This window comes from Asterias amurensis, chromosome 3, assembly GCF_032118995.1.
Source record: "Asterias amurensis chromosome 3, ASM3211899v1".
Lineage (NCBI taxonomy): Eukaryota > Metazoa > Echinodermata > Asteroidea > Forcipulatida > Asteriidae > Asterias > Asterias amurensis.
In genome coordinates this window covers 1,061,244-1,085,305 of record NC_092650.1, presented here as the reverse complement: position 1 = coordinate 1,085,305, position 24,062 = coordinate 1,061,244, and the positions used below count along the sequence as shown (strand labels likewise).

At 36.1% G+C, this 24,062-nt stretch overlaps 1 protein-coding gene across 4 annotated transcripts in view; it reads right to left on the bottom strand.

Moving 5' to 3' along the window:
* LOC139935065 (TOX high mobility group box family member 4-like) overlaps positions 1-24,062 on the bottom strand; it is a 77,365-nt gene that overhangs the window by 25,543 nt on the left and 27,760 nt on the right. Inside the window, exon 3 of one of the 4 annotated variants that reach the window (XM_071929518.1) lies at positions 16,059-16,137. The exons of 2 other annotated variants lie outside the window; for them this stretch is intronic. In XM_071929518.1, coding sequence (XP_071785619.1) covers positions 16,059-16,061 — 3 coding nt within the window. In that variant the 5' untranslated portion in view covers positions 16,062-16,137. Of the gene's footprint in view, positions 1-14,879; positions 15,535-16,058; positions 16,138-24,062 lie in introns of those variants that run through there. One more of the 4 variants, XM_071929517.1, reaches the window with a different exon arrangement.

Here is a 24,062-nt window from a genome sequence, read left to right as displayed (position 1 = left end):
GAATAAAGAGGGGGGGGGGGGGGCTCGGTAGAAGACGTATCAATACAAGTTACTATTGGTGCATATATTTGCACCACATCAAAATCGTGACTGATTGCAAAATACTCACTCAAGACAAAAAATCTGATTTATTAGAAGTGACGAATCAGTAAATTTTAACAAATTGTATAAGGAAAACAATTCCATTATCCTAAACTTTTAAATAGTCTTCAATAAAGTAAGAGATTGAATTATTCAGAAAAAAAAATCTTTCTGCTAGATGAAGCACTGAATTTAATGGGATATTACAGGAGTTTGTAAGAAGTCTGTATAGAAAATTTGAAAAAACTGTTTTTAATCATACATCAAAACTACATTCTACATCATAGAACAACTTTTTATATTTCTCAATTACCTCAACCCGAGAGCATTATGAATACATGAACACTTCCATCCTTTAATGATCAATAATAATAAAACAGCATATAGCTTCATTTTACGCTCCACAATTTAGCGCAAAATGGACAACGATCTTGACAAAGTTTTCCCCAATTAGCTTATAACAAGTTGATTAGGCAAGTTATCAAGGAAGAGACAAGAGGCCTCGGGGTTTGTAAAGTGAGCACGGCATTTAGCTAGAGTGACTGAGCTACACACTCCGATAACTCCTTCTGGGGTTTAGAGCCATATCACATCGCGGCCACGAACATTTCGCCAAGACCTGTTGGGCAAAATATAAAAAAAGGGTCGAAGAGAGAAGGGGTAAAAAAGCGTGTTGGCGTAGATTCCCCGATGGATCGTAAGGACAGGCGTTAGATCACACAATCAATGCTTCTCCGTCGCTGACAAAACAGAGACCTTCCCTCGTTATCCTGGGATTGTATCAAAGGGGGGGGGGGGTGGGGGGGATTCTGCCGTAAACCCTACCTGTATTACATCACTGCAGAGCTCGGACAACGGGCCTGCTCGGTTGAAAACAATGTTTGTGGGTCAATTTCTAGGGTTGTATGAATCGTAGTATCGATTTAAATGTGTGGCAGTCAGACATTGTAATTCTAAGTGTGTTTATACATGTAGTTTAGTTTCTTTTGTTTTTTAAGTGGGTAAGAAACTGAATTGTTTTAGATCTGTTGTTTTTCAGTGCTTTTCATATTTTGTTATAAGTTACAGAAAAAAATAACATGTCTTGACTAAAACCTTTCTTCTTACATGTCGTATCTACTATTTGAGAAAGAGAGTCAGAAACAGTCAACACGTTGAAACAAATAAAACAATTTTTTTTTAAATGTGTAGTAAGATGTTCTTCCCCCAAGAATATTTAGGAAGCCAATCAAATGAAGACATGAAACCATCATAAAAATTTACCCTAAAGATAAACACTTGTAAGAGAAATCTACATTATGTTTATAAACGGTTTAAGAGAAGACACACCATGTCACTGCTGCGTACAAACAAATCTCTTTTATAAAAGTCTGACTCTAACCGATTCCGCGACTGCCCAAAAACTGAAATTGCACAGCAAGCAAATTAAATTGTTCTATAATTGTTAGAGAAAACCATCAGAAGGAGAAGTTCAAGGATGTTAGAAAATTAGACGGTGTCCTTGAGAACGGAGAAAAAAGAAAAACCTGAAGAAAAGGGGGCTGGCTGGATAAACAAGAATTCTGGAATGAAGCCTTCTCCCCCAATCACTGGAAAATTGACAACCCGCAGGAAACAAAGCCATTAATTTAGAAAAGTAATTACTTCTTAACTTAATTTCCTGAACGGGCAATTGCGTTATCTGTATGTTAATTAACAATAGATGTTTTGAATATTAATGCGTACATTGTAGTTGGAGTCGATGCAGAAATAATTATTTGTTTGGATCATGTACAATTCAAGACGGTTAGGAATTGCCAAACAAGGTGTGACCCAAACTGATTTTTGTATTGGTTTTCAAACGCTTCATCTGTTTACAAAATTACAGCATTCTGCAATATCATTTGACATTGAATCTGTAAGATTTGAAACTGGTGGAAATGCAGCTTTCTCCAGAAGATGATCAGAGCATACTGATCGAAACGTCGAGTTGAAACCAACAGTTCTTTTCAGAACCACCCCAACTCATTAGAGATAGTCATTTCATGGTGCTTCCACAGAATTAAGGGTGAAGTTTAACAGGAGTTGTTGAGTACATCCCTCTAAACAAGTTATAACCCTAGCTGCTAACTTATGTACAATGGTTTGACTGGTGATGTGCTGGCATATGTAAATAAAAGATAAAGTGTGGTACCAAAATTACACAGAGTGTCCAAACAGACACCCAGACACCCCTTAGATAAAAAAAATTAATTTTCTCAAATTATGAAAACATAACATCACCCACAACATGCTGAACCTCAGCCAACATTTAAGTCATCTTTCCAACCACAACAAAATCAACATTTATTACTTTTCTACACTGTGTCTTTAACGACCAACCCTATCAGTAATTTCACATTTCATATCTTTGCGTAATCAAAGACATTAGCCATGTGATGATTGAACATATTCAATGAGTCGAGCAGCCGACATATATCTTCCAACATTGACAGCGCTGACGGATCTCTTTTGTCAACTATCTGAGCTACATACAACTCGGCACTCAGCGCAACAAGCATTATAGCTTCAGATCAACTGTTTGAACAAGAACGGATACGACCTGACGAAAGTTGAAATGCTTACAATCTCTGTTTTGTGTCACAGACAAACATCATTCCAAAAATCGATCGCTTCTCGTAACAACCGAGGGCCGACAATTCAGCTGTCATTAAAACACGTATTTACAGGTTTATGCACACTCACTCGGGCCTGTATGCTGTTTTTGAAAGGGCAGGGGCACCAAGGTATTTTCTCCTTGGTAAAGGACGCCCAATATGAGGAAATTGCAAATTTCTTTTCAAGGGCACCAAGGCAATGACCATGGGGCATGAAGGCAATCGTCCTTTGTTACCTACGTGAAGTATCAGGCCTGCATACTTGTACAGTAGTAAAACTTGTTATACCTACAATATTGCATGGCCTGATTTCCAAAAAATAAAATAAAATACTGCTTAACAAATTTCTTTGCTAAGCAAAAATTGAGTGGGACCCATGAAGAACAATTTTAAGAGAAATAACATCTCCTATCACAAATTTTATTTCACAAAATGACACTTTTGACTGATGTAATAATTACATTAAGGAAAAAAAACCTAAATGATAAAGTGTTTTTTCCTTTGTTCCACACCGAGCTCTGATTGAGTTACAAATAAATGTAAGATGACTTTTCCATTAATGAGTTTCAATCTTTTGTTCACAATAATCACGCTGCCACTAGAAAGGTGTGCTTCTGACCCGCGTCATAAATGTATGTCTGTTACATGATGCAGACAAAGCAGGATGAAATGAACGAGACAGAGAAACACACAACGTAACAAAGAAATAAAAAAACATATATAATTCAGATCATCATGCAAACTGAAGATTAGAAACAATTGCCATATCCAGGTTTCAATTTGGTTTTGAAACAAAATATTTTTTTATTATTTTAGGGTGAAACAAATTTTAAAAATTTAATTGAAAATTTAATTGGCATGATGGTTATTATGTCTCTTTTATGTCCTTAAGCTATAATTACTCACTATCTATAAAAACAAAATCCTGGTACTCATGTTTTGAAATTCTAGTTTTAAACCCTAAGAAGTCTAAGTTTTCACCATTAAAAAGAGAGAAAAAAATAGACAAAACAACTGATCCCAAGCACCACAACTTCAACCTAATTATTTGCATATGTAGAAGCAATTATGACATAATTGATCGCTGGTTCTCGCAGAATGTTGATTTTTGGTTTCGTATCCGAGTGCACATCATCGCAAAACAAACAAAGAATTTGCAATCTGTGCTAATAGAATAATACAGCCACAGTTTTAAGGCCATCTTCAGTTTTATTCTGGCGGAAGATTTACAACAATTTGATTAACAAATACAGCGAATTGTGTGCTTGAATATGTAATTTCACCACTAAATAAACCATACAGTATTTATAAGCAATTACATACATGTCACTAGCCACTTTTTTGCCCCAAACAAATTGCCTGTGGAATTTTTTTTCCTTGAGTTACTTCAGAGCGGTTCAAATTTAATCATTGCAGTTGGCACAACAAAGGCCCCGGAACAAATATCCAATTGCGATTAGTCATCTGAATTAACATATCGTAAATGAAATTTGTGCGCAAATTTATTATCTGCAGGGGATTAAGTGACGAGGGCGCTCAACCGCGCGTGAAAACGACTTGATATACACGCACCATGATCGTTATAAGCATCTTCATCAACTTTACGTCATCGTTTATGCTTCTTTTTTTTTGTTTGCTTGGCAGTCCATCGTCAACAATGTATGCACGGCCCATTAAAATGCCCTCAATTCGGTGAATGATAGTTAAGTTGGTCTTGCATTTCAAAGCCATTTGACAATTACTTGGCCTTACGGCCTTAAGGCAATGTCGATATGTGATTACGCTTTATACCTCGGGTCTCCCATCACTACAAGAGCTTGAAATTGACATAGGTGTATTTGTTCTCAATCTCGCTAAAAGCGTGTTTCGGTTACAAAATATGTCAGGGTATACTAAACATCTGTCATAATTGTAAGACATATGTCTATTCATATCGCTGTATTAATAATTGATTCTGTACCCTCCCCACTTGAGTGTTTTGTTAACATACCCTAACCAATTCAAAATGGCATCACTATGGAAACCACAGGAAGCGAGTCTGGTTTCGGATTGTATAGCGTTATCAGCATTGCAAATTACACAAAAGAGACCGATGCTAAACTGATTATATACACTTTCTTGATAAAACACTTCTTAAACCAACAACAAGAAAAAAGAAAGAAAAGAAAAGAAAAGTATTCATGTGCAACTATGAGTTAATAATTCCCTAGCTTGTGGAGTGGACTTCGGCAGTCTATCATTTCACATAATGAGATGATTAGACGACGTGTTACTATGGCAACAATCTTCATTCTATATTACTTTATCAGCAATTAAAGTCTTGCCAATTTGTGGTTTTTCATATGACATTGGAAATAAATGCAAACAAGCAAAAAATAAGTGAGGGGGGGGGGGAATGCAAAAAAAAGAAGAATAAAAAACACCCATTATTACATCAAATCTGCCAAGGACAGGATATGAAATATGAAAACAGTTCTATTTACAAAAGAAACAAGTTTCAATGAGGTTTGCCGTGATAAAATGTTACAAGAACCTTCTATCAAAGCCATCAGCAGAAACAACTATTTTGTTCTACTTTCACAAGAGGCATGTATGACTACTGACTTTTCCTACAAAAATCAGCACTCAGCTCAAACAAACTTTTTTCTTCATTTGTTGCACAACTCATATTGTTTTCTATTCATTGTTTTCCAACGACAATGAAACTTTGATCTGCTCCATTTATTCGCTGTTTTATTTAATCCGATGTTATGACCGGTATAAATATTGATATTTTCAAAAAACCTGACCTAATTGTTAACCTGCTTTGCCCTCAAACCATGGACAAGTATCCCCGCTGTGTTCCTTACAAGAATCGGAAAATTGGGTCGCTCCGGGCGGTGATCAAACCAACATGTAAACTATCACATTACATGCAGAGTTGGAAACGGTGTTACCGTGGCAACTATTGATGTAATGATACATGTACAAGAATACCATGATTATTGATTTACATATATGCGTACGTATTGTATACAAACCAATTTGCGAGTTGATATACTTAAACCCATTATTCCCCCATGTACATGCTAAATTAATCTTCAGAAAGGAAGGCTCATTTGCATGTACTTAGCAAACCATGCATATTTAACGCCACTTTGGTCTGGTGCCGCATATATGTTTGTTTAATAAGCAATAGTGATTCCTGACTATTTGATGTTATTTTCAACAGTGTTGTTCATCAATGAAGAATGAGTTGGAAAGAAACAAATTACAGTGGACAGTCCTTTCCAAAACACTCAAGAAGCGTACACTGGAAAACCCATTACCCATTTCAAGTTTATTTAGACACTAAAAGGTTGTCTGAGTAAGATGTACATTTATCACTGTCAACGTTTGTAATTTACTGCCCCTTAGGACAACGCTAGACCTACCTAACAAAGACATGCAGAATTCTAAATGCACTGTGAATGCATAAAAAACATCTCCCACAAAAGAAAAGAAAAGAAAAAAAAATACAATTGCATTAGCTACCTGACATTTACAGATTTAGACATGGGAAGTTTCTGACATGTTTACATTTTCACCGAGTAGGTTTTCTTAACGGTTCATAAAATTTTACTGGCCAATGTGTCCACTGTTTATCAACTATGAACTCTGGGAGGACATGAGAAATTGCTCTTTCATAACACAAAACCTGCTAACTGCCTTATTACAGAGTTAATGCTGTGAACTCAAACCAATATTAAATTTTACAAAATATGTATATCTGCAAACCCCAATAAATTGTTATAAACATATCCCCACCACAAACTACTAAACCTTGGAAACTACTCCTTAAAAGTCTGACACCAAACCACTCTGCAGTTCAATACCATTGGTAAAGATACTACAGAACCTGTCTAAAACAGGAGGTCTTTAGGTTTGTGACCTCGGTGGTCTGACCTTTAGGGTCAACTCCCACTGGGCATTGATAGTAAACAATAAAACTTTAAGGGTTAACTGTAAATATGCTGTAAACAACTGGGGAAACAGCTGAGCAGCGGGGTCCCCAGAGTGTCATGTTATACTCTTGTCAAACATAATAGTCCTATCATGGTCTTGTTAACCCATTTCCTACAATGCCACAACTACCACAAAAATTACAATATCTTTACTGCCAGGCATATTGAAAATGCCCAATGCCAAATGTTAGCACAGCACACACACAAAACCAGTCGGGTAACAGTCACAAAGAATTGTGTATTTTATTAAACAATTTCAGGTGTTCCCAATTTCTTTTGTGCAGCGAGAACGACCAGAGATTTTATGGGCCTTTGTTTAACTTTCTATAACTGGACCTTGGTGTAAGACTAAATCATTTCTTTCTTTTTAATTTTTTTGCAAATATTGAGAACATTTGGAACTCTACATATTAGAAAATGGTGTGTTTTGTAATACCCTTTATATTGCATGATTTATCAGAGCTCAACTTCATAATGCTGCTGAAACAGATTTTTTTCCCCAGCTGAGCAGAAGTAAGGAGGATACCAGTTAAAAATTGTGACATGGTAGCTTGGCTAGTGTCCTTATACCGCTTAGCATCATAATGTTGTGCTAAGCTACTGTTTGTGCTTAAGCAGCTATATGAAAGGCACTGGCTGTGATGTTACTGTCCCAAGACGGTGTATCAGCGAGTATTTCCACACCTGACACAGGATCATGTTTTAGTCATCCAGAGATTCTCCCACCACACTTCTCAGACAAAGCGCGGAGTATTTATTGTCTAATATTCCTCTATTTTAATAATCCCTTCTTATTAACAGCTCCTACTCTCTCTCTCTTCTGCTGAAAGCTTTATACATCCATGCATGTGGATAAAAAACATGTGGTTTTCCAGCCACTACATTTTAGTTTTTCACTGAGCTAATGGTGTGAATGGGTCCTAGAGATAATGACACTTCCCTATGTCCCAAGAGAATTAACTCTCATCTCTTCTTATCACCAACCCCCCTCCCTCCGCCACAAAAAATAATAATAATAATACAATAAATAAATAAAAAATCAGTATATGGACATCTGTTAATTGGCTTGAAGAAGATGTAAAATTTAATGCAGCGGGTGTAACTTGATGAGATCAGTGATCTGAATATTTAAAGGGTTGTAAATCGTCCATAATAAAGTGTCTTTTGTGATTTCTTAACGGACTGGAAAAAGTTTTCATGTCTGGCGGCAGATTTTTTTGTAAGAGCACAGATACCAACATCATTGGTAACCTACCTTTGTAAAATGGTTTTAAAAAATGCAGAAATTTGTGTTTTGCAACTGAACTACAACAAATGGTTTGCCAGAAACAGCTGGAATTGTCACAATTTTGTGAGCACAGAAGCCATACAAATTACAAACAAATTTGAAGCAAATTTTGTCGCAGGCAAATTTTTATTTTTTTAACAAGCAACTTTGAACTCATTCATGTCATTGTAAGATATAAAAATAATAATCACATGAAACGACTAGGGGTATTTTCACAAGTAAACGTACTTTCTCTAACTTCCCCCCCAAACGCCCCACAGCTTCCAACGAACTATTGATTCCAATAAATTCATGAGTTTTTTTCTTGATCCTGCTAATGGCCCCAACAATAATATCCCAAACTCTAGCTCCGTAATTAAAATGGTGAATATAATGTGGCAGGGGCCTTTCTGCTCCTAATGGATAAATCATCATCCGATGTGATCAGAATAAACAAACTGCCAAAAGTCAGTCTGGCAATTCCTTTTAAGGAATATTGTCTTAGCACGCCTCTAAAGGCTTATATTGTTCGGTTAATGGATAAATCATTTGTTGTTGGGTCCCGCGATGTTGGCACGAGGGAGGTTTGGAAGGGATACAACATTTCTTAACGGATGTAGTTATAGCGCGTCCTTACGGGATGCGCACAATGACTGCGAGGGCAGTGTTTATGATTTTACAGAGGACGATTGCGTCCCTGGGTTCTACCCACGTGTCAGCCAGCGAATTAGGCATGAATGGCCAAATATTGTCAAAGAATTTTCAAATTAAATTATATTTCTGTAAATGTTAATGTTTTATAAGTATGCCTCTCATGTCCAAAAATTAGTTTGTATCTGACAGATACATAAGGAATAATAATAATAATAGTTAATTGGTTTTATATTGCCCTCTATCTAGGACAAGTCTGTTTGAGGGCGCATAACAGTAAAAAATGACAAAAGATTAAGAAAATTTCATGCATTAAGTGAACAGTTTTAAGAAAGGGCAGTTTTAAAGGTAAATATTTATATCACTTTTGTATGTACACTAGGAGGGAGATTTACATTTATTTAAATTGCAAGACTAAATATAAATATGAACCTTAGAATCTTTAATAAAAAAATATTAACATATGAAAAGAGAAAGAAAGCTGCAGTCAATTTTGTTATTTTGTTTGTTCATTCACTATTTGTGAATGACAGCAAATGACAGAAGAAATCCATTTTAAATGCTACATGGTCAATGGTATGACCAAAAAACACAAAAAACATTTCAAAACCTCACCACTCAACACAAGCCATTGATATTATTAAGAGGTTTTCACACTCTTAATAATAAATTAAAGTTTCTCCCCACTTCCCACAATTTCTCATAAAACCTTGCTTCCTCCATGCTTCTAAAAAGCCTCAAAAATGAAGGACACTCTTTGTAGTTTGGTCATCTTAATGGCTACTACGGTCAACGAGGAGACTCAAAACCCACCAAAGAATAATCACAAAACACTCAGCAACACCTGCTCTTTGTGGAATCAATTAGGTCGGAGTGACCATGGGGAAAGAGGATTATCTTATCTCATAAAAAAAAATATTGTAGTAAGAAAACAAACGAAGAATAAATAGTTGACGAATTTTGTGGAAAACGATTGACTCGTCTCAAAGAGGAGAAATCTCACAACCCAATTACATCATTCAAACCACGTCACTGAAAGGAAAAGGGTTCTGTAGATTTAAAATATTAATTTGTTAAAAATATATATATTTTTTTTTTTTACATTATGTAGATTTAAAATAGTAATAAATAAAAAAATAGATAACTAAGAAAATGAATTGGTAATTTTTTTATTTTTTTTTTTGCAAATGTAAAGTCCAAACTGTATAATGCATTCATAGTTGTATGTTTCTATTCACTCTTTTGATTGTTCATCTTAATTGGAACACAATCCCCCTTCCAATAATATTTTTCAACATGATGCAGAAATAAAAGAAATATCTCCATCAAATTATTGCATTCAGTAATAAACCCAATGTAAACCAATTAAATCAAGTAATTGTTGTTTTTAATTGACTTTCTTGGACAAAAGAAAGAAAAACAGGATCTGTTCCCAGTTGGACAATCTTTTGTTGTTCTCCCTTTTATTACGGGCTTGCAGCACGCAGCATCCACGCTCGGTGGACACAGAGCTCACAAAGCCATTCAACAACAAGGGTTTTCTGGATTCTATCATCCTGCACCATGCCTGTATGACCTTGGGTATACATTAGTCACTTAGCCCGGCTGCGAAGACTAAAATGTACAAGGCAGATTTGGGAACCAATAAAGACATCGACTTGATAGAAGTCGGTAAAAAAAAGAACAGGAACAAAAACAAGATAGAGAAGGGAAAACAAAACAAACCATGTTTTACCACAGGTGGGCCTACTAATTACTGATGGATACTGGTTAAGGGAAGTTGAACATAAAAAATATCATTTAAAAATTTACCCAGTCAGTTTCCATTGTGGTTTATATTGACATATAAAAATATATAACAAAACAAATTTCCAAAACAAAAGATTCTTAGTTTTTTTTTAAGTAGGATTTGAAACTTTGCATGGTGGAGATAAGATATAGAAGAGTTTGCGGTAACACTCTTCTATAGTTTTTTTTTGATGTATTCTTTTTGGTGGTATTAATTGATGGTTTAATAAAATTTATGAAGGCTTGTTTTAAAAATTGTGCCAAAAAGGTTTTCTATTGTGTGTGTGTATTCTGCAGGGTGAAGGATTTGACAATTACACATGATGCATATCACCCCAATCCCATTAGCGGATATTATGATAAGTACTTGTGCATGTTTGTATGTAAACATGTTTCTTTCTTGTAAGCAGAACAAAGCCTTCTGCTTCTGAACATTCAAAGAACCACAAAGCAGAGCAAAAATCCATGCTAAACATATTTTGTAAATAAAACAATCAGCAACAAACATTGTCAAACAACAAAACAAAACACTTTGCATGGTTGGTAAATCTTCCTTTGTGCTCAGTGAATTTGTGCGGTCAGCTGAAACAACTTATAAATAGAAGACAATCAGAGCATACTGATCGAAATGTTGAGTTGTCAACCACTGGTCCTTTTCAAAACCACCACAACTCAAAAGAGATTTACACATAATCCTCACCTAATTCTACTCCCACCATGGCAAGTTTCAAATGTTTTATGTATCGATTAACGGCCGTTTGATATCCCGATAATGGGTCCAAAGAGCGGAGAATCTGTCAGAAGACGCTACTTCAATGCCATGGTCAAACGGTCAACCATTACGTACGAGTCGGCTGTAATGAAGTGCATAACGATAAGCATAGTGCTCATTAACCAATCAGATTGCTCCCGACAAAATGATCGTTTTGAAAATCAAGGCCCCTTGACGCAAGTCATTGAGCAACAGCTCAAACTAATTTGCCGACGTGGGTACTACACGCACCGGGAAAGAAATAAAATTCCTTGCGATTAATTTAACCTTGAGTCCCTCACGGCGCAAAGATGAAATTTCCTTGTCAGCAATGGAACGTGCTACATGGATGCCAGAACTAATCATTTTTCCGATTTACAGTTTTGCTTACATTTGTTTCCCCGCTCTTTAGTTGAATTTTTTAAAGGTTTTATACATACAACGCATTCAGACCTTAATTTGAACTTCCCCTCTTATATGTACTTTATGTATTTCTAAAGGGGTTTTAGCAGGTAAATTTGAGTAAGAATATTAACCGTTGTTTGGTAAAATAGATTAAAAGTGAAAAATTGTCAAAACCTGCTCTTTTAAAAATCCCCGAACTACTTCCCCATGCCAGATAGTCGAGAACTTCTTGTATACTTTGTTCTTCTTTTTCCGAAAATCTACTCCGCGATAGACAAATTCTCAAATGATCATAAGCTACCCAGCAAGTACAGTAGATACACACATGGTTTTTCTGCAAACAAAACATAGATTGATACCACACCATGCAATGCCACAAATCCCATATAACTTAACTTTAATTATTCGGTTTGTTTTATTTTTAAAAATGCAGTTTTGTTATCATGATGGTCAGGTTTTGACAGACAGCCAGATGGGAAATAATAAACAGTAAACTGTGTCAGACTCTCCCTTTTTATGGTAAACTACCATAAATATTAATGACACATGACATGATTTTAACAACAGATGGTTCTGACAATGACAAAAGAGGGATATGTGAAAAAAATCTGTGAAATCAGAAGATATAAATATATTGGCTAAGACAGGACAAGGTGTTCAAAATGTTCAACTTGTGAACCGTTTTTTGAAGTATTTTGAAATATAAAATAAAGAAGAAATTTTGATTTGGTGAAAAAGAACTTTTTACTTTGTTTAGCAGAAAACCGCTTCAAAAGTTAGTTTTCTGCAAAACACTTTGTATGCTGATTTATTTCCTGACAAAAGTGAGTTCTAAAAAACTAAGTTGTCACAACAGCTTCCAGTCCAGCATCATTTGAACAATTATTATGCAACTCTTTCAGTCAAAAATCTAAAAAAAGATATAAAAAAAAAAGATTTTTTCTGGTATTTCATTTAACAAGAGTTGCATTCACAGGTTTGTCAATACAAATACAATTCTAGGTCCAGACTCTGCTTTTGAAACTCACTACTGTACGTATGTATACTTTCTTAGGCACCTGACTCTGACCTGAAGCCAAAGAAACTTCTACCACATGTAAATGTTTGTCCAGATACAGCTGGTTGATCAACAGCCAATCAGAGCAAGTCAAACATGTCACATGACACACAATGAGCTTTTGCAAAATGAGATAAATTGCCCTGGAGAGCTGAACATTTTTACCAGTTAGTAATTAATTAATTTCTTTCTTTTCTTAAGTGGGGGTCGGGGGCTGGTAAAAGTTCTGCCAATTACTTCTTTTCCGCACCTGCTTCTTGAGCCTTATTTTCATTGTTCTATTTTAATTACATTCATCCAGTTGCTACGGTTAATGTAAATTAATAGCTATGCAACATTTTATGTATTTTGAACGGACCACAAATGAGCAAATTAATAATAATGAACACAATAACTTAATTTACAGGGTAAGAATTATTCAGCAACCAGCACTGCTCATGATTCTATGCTCAAGTGCACGACGCTGTATGAACTATGAACAGTTTAATGAAAGAAAAAACAAATGAACAAAGCAACATCAAATTTCATAACTGGTTGATCATCAGTACGGGCTGCAGATTCAACCAGCACTCAGTCAATAAAGCACTGTAAACTATACCCCTCAATGCTGGCAGGTTACAGACCCAGTTTTATTGGTCTGGTGTGTAGCTTTCTGTCCATTTTAGTCACATTTTTTAATTAACTTTTTGCCAAAGTATTATTTCATCTTTGAAAATAATTTTATATAATGCGAGGGCCCCAAATGATTTGAATAAATTTGTAATCAATGGTTGTGTTTTTTTGGTTATTTTTATCCACAAAGTTATACTGTTACTCAAATCCCTAGCAAGAAATGTTTGTTCTCCGGAACTTTAGTCTGAATATGTGAGGTTTTTAATTTTGATATTAATTTACTGAACACCTAATCGGTACTAATTTAATCATCACTTTCAATCGATATTAATTTGTGTTAAAAAAGTAGCGGAAGGTTTTGTTGCAGTGATCATAAATGATATGATGTTTTGATCCATCGTTAAATATCGGGGGAAGAGGAATATTTTTTATTTGATTTAAACTGTTCTGATTCTGACCAGACAAAAAGAACTTTCAATTTATTTTATTAAATTTGAAAAGAGGCAATTTTAAGTATTCTGATCATCTGTAGGTACTTTTTTCGATATTATAAATCTTAAAACTCCATGTTCCAAATGTATCCAATTAATAATCACAACTCAAAAGTGCCTAATGAAAATTTCAAACAAAAACAAAAATTGTCTCAATACTTGATGAGACAAATTTGAAATTATTATGTTGCAAAGATTAAACCTCAATTTTTGAGTGTATTCTATTATAATGTTGCAACCTTAAACACAAAAGCTAACAAATTAAAAGCATTTGTGATTTTGAATACTAATTAAGTCACCTAATCCTCACAATTGAGATAAAAACCCGTTCCCCCAAAAACCCAATCACAAAGACCACTTGCAAGCTTCTATACAGACGAGCATCAATATGGAACATGAATATTGAAACCAATAAATCAGTTGATAATCATGTTAATCGAATACATATCACATCAGAACAGATGTCTTCCATTAACACGCGTCGAATCGGTGATGAATGTATCCCCCTCACTCTCAACAAAGTACCACAGCTTATGTTACCTATACCTTCCCTCATCAAGATTTAGACTCTACGGTCCATTTCACGCCAAATTCATGCCACGTGTTGTGATTAAATGTTTTTGTCTGTGCTAAAGTACATCATCTATGATGACTACAAAAACCAGCCAAGCATAAAGACAACAAAAACAAAGAAGTCTCCTGTGTAACCCAATACTAGAAAAAAACCTGTATTTTAAATGTAAATGAATTGATCCATAGATGGAAATATTTAAAACAGCAACATCTATGATATATCTATGACTACAACAACCCAGCTAAGCATAAAGACAACAATAACAAAGAGATTGTGTAACTCAATACTAGAAAAAACCTTAAGTAGGTTATGTTTTAAATGTTAATGAATTGATCCACACATGGTAGTATTTAAAACAACAGCAGCGTCGCTCTCATTAATTCCCACCGCTACATTACTTCCCGTCTCAATACACATCAACATGACAGAGATATTTCCTAAACATTGTTAGCCTCTTTCAGAGTGACATAAATTAATTACAAACGAGATACTTCCCCCCTCATCTAACGCAGCGAACCCATTATAAATAATGATTCTGATTTGGTAGCAACCCCCATCCCCATCAACAATTCCCGCATCTTACCTTGTACAAGTACTGATCAAAAGCTCCTGGCTCAAAGTCACTCTCCAAGCAGAAGACACCGTCCATGCTCCCTTAGCGTCAGAGCAAGCTGGACCTCCGACAGCAACGATCACAGTCCCTTTAAAAATAATTTAAAGCCCCCAGCACTTCTCCTCACTCTTTAAACAGCAAACACACACTCCGAACAAAGAAGAGGTCCCGGGAATTGGGCAGTCTATCGCACCAAGTACCTACAGGGGCTATGGGAAGGGTGCTTGAAACAAATTTCCTCACGATCTCTTGGAAGTCAGTTGATAAAATAATGATAAATGATAGATTGGCCGAGTGGAAAACCTCAGAGGAGGGGGGAAAAAACCACTTGTTACTGGCCAACCGGTTGCTACTATAGTACTGACTATAAAGTCCAGGGGTATTGGGGGAGCTCGACGACTCCAGTGTGACGATGATGTGGATGATAATGACGCACATGTACTACCTGTCAACCATGCACTATAGGTTTGTACTAAACCCAAACAAAGCCCCGTTGGGTTTCAGTCACCGATTCAGTGTGTATAGCTAGCCAACCCCAGCCAGTCACTCAATCTACCACAGGCCTACAGGGGTCTCCCCACTGCCTTGAATGTTATAATAACCACAGTCAGGCACCCCCAAAAAGTGGTCAGGCCTTATTACCTATGCAACAAAAAAAGCTTTGCTCCCAGTCAGCTTTGCATAAGCAAGTAGGACTGGCACGAGCCTCGGCCACCGCACACGTGCCACCAACAATGGGCCAGTTGGGATAATTGTTTGCCCACGCGATCTCAATAGCAACAGCCATCTATGGCCGGTAGTAATTGACCTAAAGTTGGCTATTCTGGCAACTGGAAACACTCCCCCTAGACAATAGCTTCCCCCAATCCATACGCTGTAATCATATAATGGTGGGTTTTTTTCTTCCGGGCTTTTGAGAATACCTCATCACCTCAAAGCACTTTGATACACACGTACATGTGACAAGAGCAACAGGTACCTCTTTTCCCTGGTAGATCACACTGGGACCTGAAGCTAACCTAGAAAAAGATTTACAACTATCTCTGATTTTGTTGAGATATCTTTTAAGGTCTGCAGGGTCTCCTTTTCAATCTGATTTATGAATGAACAGACCAATGATGACCTCCTTTTGACTTTAAGGGATCTGACCATGACAGTGCAAATCTCGTCATTGGTCAGTCACCACCATGTTGGCCGCATTTATCAACCACTAAACTTTACCCAAAATCTGCAGGATACAAAAAGTACATGTACAACACTATTTTGAATCATTTGATCATCAAACAGTTAAAAAAGTTCTTGAAAGCTTTTGCAAACATTGCTAAATATTCATATGGCCAACTTAAATGTGTTGCCTTGTGAAAACATCCAAGAAGTTTTGCACTCAAGCACTGCAGGAAAAACTCAAGAAATTAATGAGGTGTGCTGGCTCTGACGAGGCGTGTTTGTGATCTGCCAACAACCAAACTCGCTGAGCAAAAGAATCTCATTGCTTAACCATAAAACAATCTGTATCAGCCAAATTGCCAGTGTTAATTGTCTCTCACTGGTTCTCTTACCCGAATGATAGGTTGAGCCATATTTCTTATTCAGAACTTCCGATAAAATAGGTGCAGTTCAAGAACAATGCAGTTCATTACAGACTTAGATTGCTAACTGGTGAAGTAGGTTACAAAATGGCAAGGTGACAAGAAATGTATTAAGTAAAGCTTAAAATTCCCTCACATAATGCATTTTGCTGTCAATTGAATTAAGGCTTCCAATAATTCGCGATATATTTGCAAAAGCTCAAATTTGCCTCTATACTCAATTTGCAAGTTATACAATACGCATTTCTATTTGGAATATTTTTTCTTCTTCTTAAATTTGATTTGCGACGCTCAAAAAAGGTTTCAGAAATTTGCATATAAGTGGCACTGCACATTATTTACACAATTAAACTTAAGGACGATAACAAGAACTGATCAACAACCTGACTCAATAACCAATCCATCCTACCTACGGGAAGAAAAACCAACAAATGTCAACAACTCCCCCCTCTCCCCAAAGTGGTCTTAGGTCATCGTTTCTCCAACAAAGTTTGTTTAATTTGAAATTTTCAGCGGGGCCTCTTACAGCTTGACCTTTACCATGCACTTAGCAAACAACTCTTGCCCAGCGCGGACTCATAAATCAAAGAAAATATAGCAGTGTAGTCAATGTCGTAGCTTCATGGAAAGACTGGTTGAGTGTTGAGATAAGGCAATCATGAAGCTGACAATGTGCTTTTAGTATCGTGAGGTTCACAATAAAATATCTCCTCAGTACGACTCCCACAAATTTACGGAACAGATGGCGACGGGGCAGTTCAACTGAGCAGTTGGAAATAGAACAATAAACGTCGCTTGTGCATATTTATTTATTTATGTGTGAAGGCAATGATTTACCAACCAAATGATCATCTTTTGTTCTCATTCTTTGGTCGAGTCTGTTTTATGATGAACTTTGTCTCGTAGAACTGTCACTGATTTCTGAATACAGTCTGCCGCAAAAATAACTTTCTATTTTCTTCAGGTTTCAAAGGGAAAACTGAACAGGCTGGTCGGTCGTTGTTTATTTATAGTCTGTGAAGACAATGACTCAATCAGAAGAGTTTGATATCAACAACTCATTTGAATTTATCTCATATAAAAACTGACTCCTGCCTTTACAAATTTGTCAAAAAAAATCATACAAAAACAATCCTTCCGTGCAAAATACGTAAAGCAAAACACTAGAATTTGTTTAATCAATTATATAATCAATTACTTTAATTATCACTACAAATGTTACAAAATGTATTTTTCCATTATACAATTTTGTCAGTAAAAATTTCAACAGAAATAACACAAAACAAAAAATTTAGTTTGGCGTTTTTGGGATAGTATGTTAAAGGAACACGTTGCCTTGGATCGGACGATTTGGTCTATAAAAAGCGTTTGAAACCGTTTGTTATGAAATGTATATGGTTAGGAAGATGTTTTAAAAGTAGAATATAATGATCCACACAAGTATCACTCAAAATCGCACGGTTTTCTTTTTACGTCGCGAACTATCACGGTCCGCCATTTATGGGAGTCAAAACTTTGACTCCCATAAATGGCCGACCGTGTTATTGGACGAGGTAACAAGAAAACCACGCAATTTCGAGGCATATTTGTGTAGATCATTGTATTCTACTTTTACATCATCTTTCTAACCATATGCATTTTATAACAAACGGTCACAAAACGCTTTTCAAAGACCAACTCGACCGATCCAAGGCAACGTGTTCCTTTAATATACTACATTGGAAAACTTAATATCAAGATATGACCTTCAGTTTGACCTCTTTATGTGAATAGAAATAGGTCAAACCTTGCGGCTGGCCACTTTGAGCATCTTTGTACAAGCCACTTTGTGGCTGCTAAGATCTCTAAAGGGCAGGCCAGGGGTCGATTTCACAAAGAGTTAGGACTAGTCCTAGGAGATATTAAAAACGTATGGGTTGTCTTAAGTTAGGACGAGTAACTCATCCTAAGTCGAGATAAGACTAGTCTTAACTCTTTGTGAAATCCACCACTGGAATTTCATCTTTGAGAGGGCAAGGCCATTTTCATTTTGCAAAGGGCACTTTTATTGGAAAATTTTACACTCTTAAGTATTGAAAGGGCACCAAGGCCAAACCCAGGGTTGACAAAGGCCATAACCGTCACGGCCTCTGGATATTTTGAGGACTGCAAGGGATACAAAAAAACATTGAAAATCTACTGTGAAAATCAGAAGGAACACCAACCCCCGCAAAAAAAGTATAACCTTATACGATTAAAAACACCTTTTAAAAACTTTCATTCAAACTTTCAGAACAAAACTGTTCACATTTCAGTCTAGCAGATGAAGAGAAGGGGTGAAAATGAACTCATCCATTGTTTGAAAGTGTTTACACAATCTCAACAGAAATGATTTATTACTCTCATAATTTTTCATTTTTATTTGGTCGTTAGGACAGATGGTGAATGTCCCACTTGATCATTATCATTCTTGTTTATTTAATGCCCTTAAATATTTATACGTCACATGGAATTTCTTTGACATAAATAATGTAAATATATGTCCGCTAAATGAAAGTTACATTATTTGAAAAATGCAAGCCAATCTTACATCAATTATAAGGCTCTGCTTACTACAGCTTTCGGTTTCCAACTGAGCTTACTTTGCAAGCGCCAAAATTCCCTGCTAACCTAGCTTGTGATATGCCTGAGGTAAGCCCCGGAATACCCTGCTTCTGTAAGCGGCGCCGATTCTTTGCTTATGGTACGCAGAGCAGTGAAATTAGACCCTGTTGGTAATTATTTCTAAATTTATTTTCTCCTTTTTTTTCTTTACTTTTTAATTTTCGTCTAAGATTGTTAAGATGTATCTTTTTTTCCCCTGTAAAAACAAAACAACTGGAGGCTGCCTCGTAAAAGGAATTGGGCGGGGACGCGTACACAAAACATGATTTTGTTTTTCTGGCTTAATAGCAGTGGCTACTCCTGATCGATGCGTTGGCAATCAATGGTAGATAACACTAGGGTCATTCTCCGTGAACACAGTGGCTATGAAGCCTGCTTAGAGGATGAGGCATGCTCGGAAGAGGGAGGGAGGAGGGAGGCAGAATCACTCAAACTATACAAAACAATTTCAGTTAGTTTAATTAACAATTTGAAACATTAAAATGTTTAAGTTAGTGAACTGCACTGACTCCCATCAGATTTGCACACCAATTAACCAAATCCAAACTGAAAATCCGAACATTCATTTTTTTCTGCCTGAAAGCGATGCCAATTACAATAAAATGCTCATTTTCCCTGCAAATTGTTTTTAAATTTTTGTGCTCATACAATGTTGACACCGTTTTAAAAACTCATCTTGAAATTATTATTTTAATATTTGTGTACAATTTGATTGAGTTTAGCTAATTGATACAAGACACAACACCCAACGTTCGTGTCAAACACTGTGTACATAAACAATTATCATACAAGTAGAAGCTGTCGATCGGTTGTATTTAACTACAAACCCCTCAAAGCGCTAACAATAATGCTTAACATAATACCAATATTACAGCACTCTGGGGAGCCACAGAGCTACATCAGGGAAAATCAAATTACTCTACCCTCACTAGGAACAGGACGAGAACCCCGATTTGCAATTATCATCTCCAAAGAGTTATTCCGTAAGTCTACCTGTAGGAAAAGCTCAGCGCCTCCAGCTTAGATGATGCTGGGATGATGCCCCATTATAACTATTATTAAGAAAGCACTCTCCACTACGAGATTTAGTTACAAGTAATGGATTTGTAAGGTCTTTTCCCTAAATGATATACCATAACAGCTGTGCTCAATGGGACAGTGTGTAGTTTATTCTACGCACCATCATATTGACAGGTTTAGTCGAGCTTGAGGCATGCCCCCCCCCCCCCTGACTGCAAATCAAACTGAAATAAATTATGGTTTATTAAAATTAGAATGAATTTAAGCTCCGTGCCCGCGGGGCTCTGCTTTTCCCTAAGAGCCAGTCTCTTTCTAATGAAATTTTTTCGCTTGTTGTTTTCCTTCATAACAAAAGCTTCTTTCGTTCTGTGATGGTTGCTTTATTATTTTTTAACTTGACTATTTCTTCGGGGCTAAATTGCCCAGCACCGTTAACAATTAGCCAGTTTTACTTGAAATGGGAAATATACTTTATTAAGAGTACCCTAAGTCAACAGATTGGATGTTTTTGGAGAAAGAGCCGGGGAAATGAAGTGTGTACTGAGGTGCGCAGGGAGCTTTCAGGCCCAAAATGAAATGAAAAGGACGTTTGAAGTCGGTGATCAAAATCAAAAAAAATAATAAAGAGAGAAATGGCTGAAAATTATTAACAAATGTTTGCAAAATTATTTGTATTGTCTTAATGTCACAAGAATTTCAAAGCTCTGGGAGGCTGTAAAGTTAAAAAATTCAAAAGAATGAAAATAAATGCAGTTCCTTAATTGACACTTTTAGCAGATTTACAAGGTACATGTAGGGCTGATGACCCATTTCCAGTAAGCAAAATTTATTGGTGCTTAGTAAACTTGTGTCTTTAAGCAGCTCTATGAAATTAGGCCCTGCTGCGGCAAAACAAATAGACACACACAGATTTTATTTCTACTGAAGATGAGATTTACACAAACAAAAATGGTGTTACCGCAAACCTCCCCTAATCATACTCCATCATGCAAAGCTTAAAATCCTAAGAACATTTTATTGTTGTTTTCTGATAACTTTTATTGTTAAATCACAGAGCAGGTGATTGGGGAGGGTTGCTCGATGGGGCAAAAATTTATTAAGAAAGACCCCCCCCCTCCCCACAACCAAAAAGAAAGTTAACAACTCAGACCATCTGTGCATTAAGCTTAATTCTGCCCATTCAAACGTTTCTGCTCATTGTTCAACACAAAGATAACGTTTAAGTTGCCCTAATAACTCTACTGTAATAATAGTTTTAAAGCCTTCAGAACTCACTTAATAACTTTTTGTCATTAGAATTAACTGTCTTACAACAGACGCCTCTAGATTATTATGCGGATTAAAAACCCCATTAATTTCCAAGGCCCTTTGAATTAAGTATGTGTAAATTTCCTGTAAATTTTCTTTACTGAATGAGTAAAAAAAAATGAATTTGTTTTCTTAATCAATAAATTTTCACAGATTTTAACTTATTTAAATTTTAAACATTTCTAGGCAACAAAAAAATAGAAGAAATCTAACAAGTGTAATAAACTACTATTAGATGTCGATCACCTAAGAACCCCGCTGGGCTGAGGTCAATCTATGAGCCATCTGCTAGCGGAGGCCATTGATATAAAATTTTATATCAAGTCCTGATATTAAGTTTCACTCATCGACTTCGTTGGTGTGCTGTATGGAGCCTAGACACAATGTAGTCCGAAATGTGCCTTTGTGATTAATGATAACAAGGCAAACTTAAGGAGGGGGGGGGGGGGGGGGGGAGAACGATACATGTTTCTTTGTTGCAAGATATGATTGCAAAACCCTTAACTTATGTATCAATGAATCTGGGATGAAATCTAGGCGGCTTGGATGAACGTCAACTACATTGAAGGAATCCAAATGTTGACGATTTCATGAAATTGAGCGGTGTAGAATTTCCATAGCCGTATTTTAGATAAAGAGACTAACACCATCGCACTTACATGGTAATTTAGCATTGGATTAAAAAACGGCATAGTACCGTGACAACATGATTATTAAAGCCATTGTTCGGATTTGTTTATTCCCACTCCCGGTTTATTTTCTTCTGAAAACTGGTCTGTGCGCACAAAATAAATATTGTACCTTCATTGTTCACAACTGATGTAAGCTACTTCTGTATGTAAGTTAGGTTATGAATATTTATAGGACTGGGGCAACCATCATGCATAAATCATTAGCTGCGATGGTTAAGTAATTCTATTGACGGGTCATTGATTTTTAAAATCAAACAATTGAATTTAACCGAATGAATTCCAATGGAAATTGAGGAGGGGAGCGGTAATATTTAACATAATGCTTGGGGTGTGTTTAAGAAGACAAGCTTTCCTGGTTGGGTGGGGAGAGGAATTAAAATTCCATTAAAAGCAGATTTTTTTAAGGAAAACTGCATTTTAGACACACATCTCAAAGGGGACAGTAGACCAAGTAAGAATTTCTTTTAAGAAAATTTTTTCTCTCTGAAAAACTTGGACAGATGATTAATTATGGCTTATAGATGATGGTGTTTTTGAAAAGAAAAATCTACAAAAACTATTGTATAATCGTATGTGCCACGGACAATCCATAAAACACTTGTAAGGGAACCCAGTAGAGGACCCACCATTCAGAACAACCACTGTTTTAAAATTAAAAAGACATTCTTAAAATTATGGGTGGCTGTGTCAAAAGAAATAACTGAAAATCAAAATTCAGTGTTAATTTAAAAAATAATACAAATTATATATTTTATTAATGAACAAAAAGGAAGAAGGCAAAATAGGCAGCTGGCCAAGCTGGCAAGATTGGCATCATTCCTGACTGAACTCTAAAGTCATTTGTTTAAAGCAAGGAAAGCCATTGAAAGCAACTAATATTAGTGACCTTTGATCAGAAATATCTGGTTATTTAAGGCATTACTTTGTTCTTCAGTAAAAAGATTAGATTATGACGCCATAAAAGATTGTTTAACATTGACTATTTTAAATGACCCTTAAAGCCATTATAAATACACTTTTGGAACAGAAAAAAATATAAAAGTTTACAGATTTACAAATAACTTACAGAGTTTACATGGGTAATGGTAAAAGACTTCTCTTGAAATATTATTCCATGAAATGCTTTACTTTTTCAGAAAACATTAAAACAATTATCAATTCTCGACAACAGGATTACGGATTATAGCAAACACATGTCATGACACGGCCAAACGTGCGGAAACAAAGGTGGGTTTTCCCATTATTTTCTCCCGACTCCAATGACCGATTGAGCCCAAATTTGTTTTGATACACGAAGTGTGGGCCTTTGGACAATACTGTTTACCGAAAGTGTCCAATGGCTTTAAGTTGAAATGCTTATAGTTCTACTTTTTTTGTAACTTCTAAAGTTTTGGATTTGAAGGAGCCAGGGAACCGAGGCTGTCTGCTTTGTTTATGAAAGGGCAAGGGTAGGAATGGAATTTTCTCCTTGATAAAGGGCCAGCACCATAATTGTAAATTTCAAATTGAACATTTCAAGGGCACCGAGGCAATGACCAGGGGGCATGGAGGAAATTGCCTTTGTTCCCTTTGTGAAGTATCAGGCCTGATCAAGAGAGAATAACATCAAAGAGCAGGATTTCTTTAAATGAAAGTCACTTTTTTTCACCAGGCATAACTTCAGAATTCAGATTAAAAGTCTGAATTATTCCATGACAAGGGCCTCAGTCCATCTTCCGACAGTTAACCTCTTCATGTTATTACCCTACTTTACGCCTTGTGTTCCCCGTTCACACTAAGGTGTGTACCCGTATACCCGTATCCTAGCAGGTGTTAAACCCACAACATAATTATCCTTAACAATTCCGTCCTGAATGAATAAAAAAACACTATCAATCAATGCATCTACGCACAACGAAACA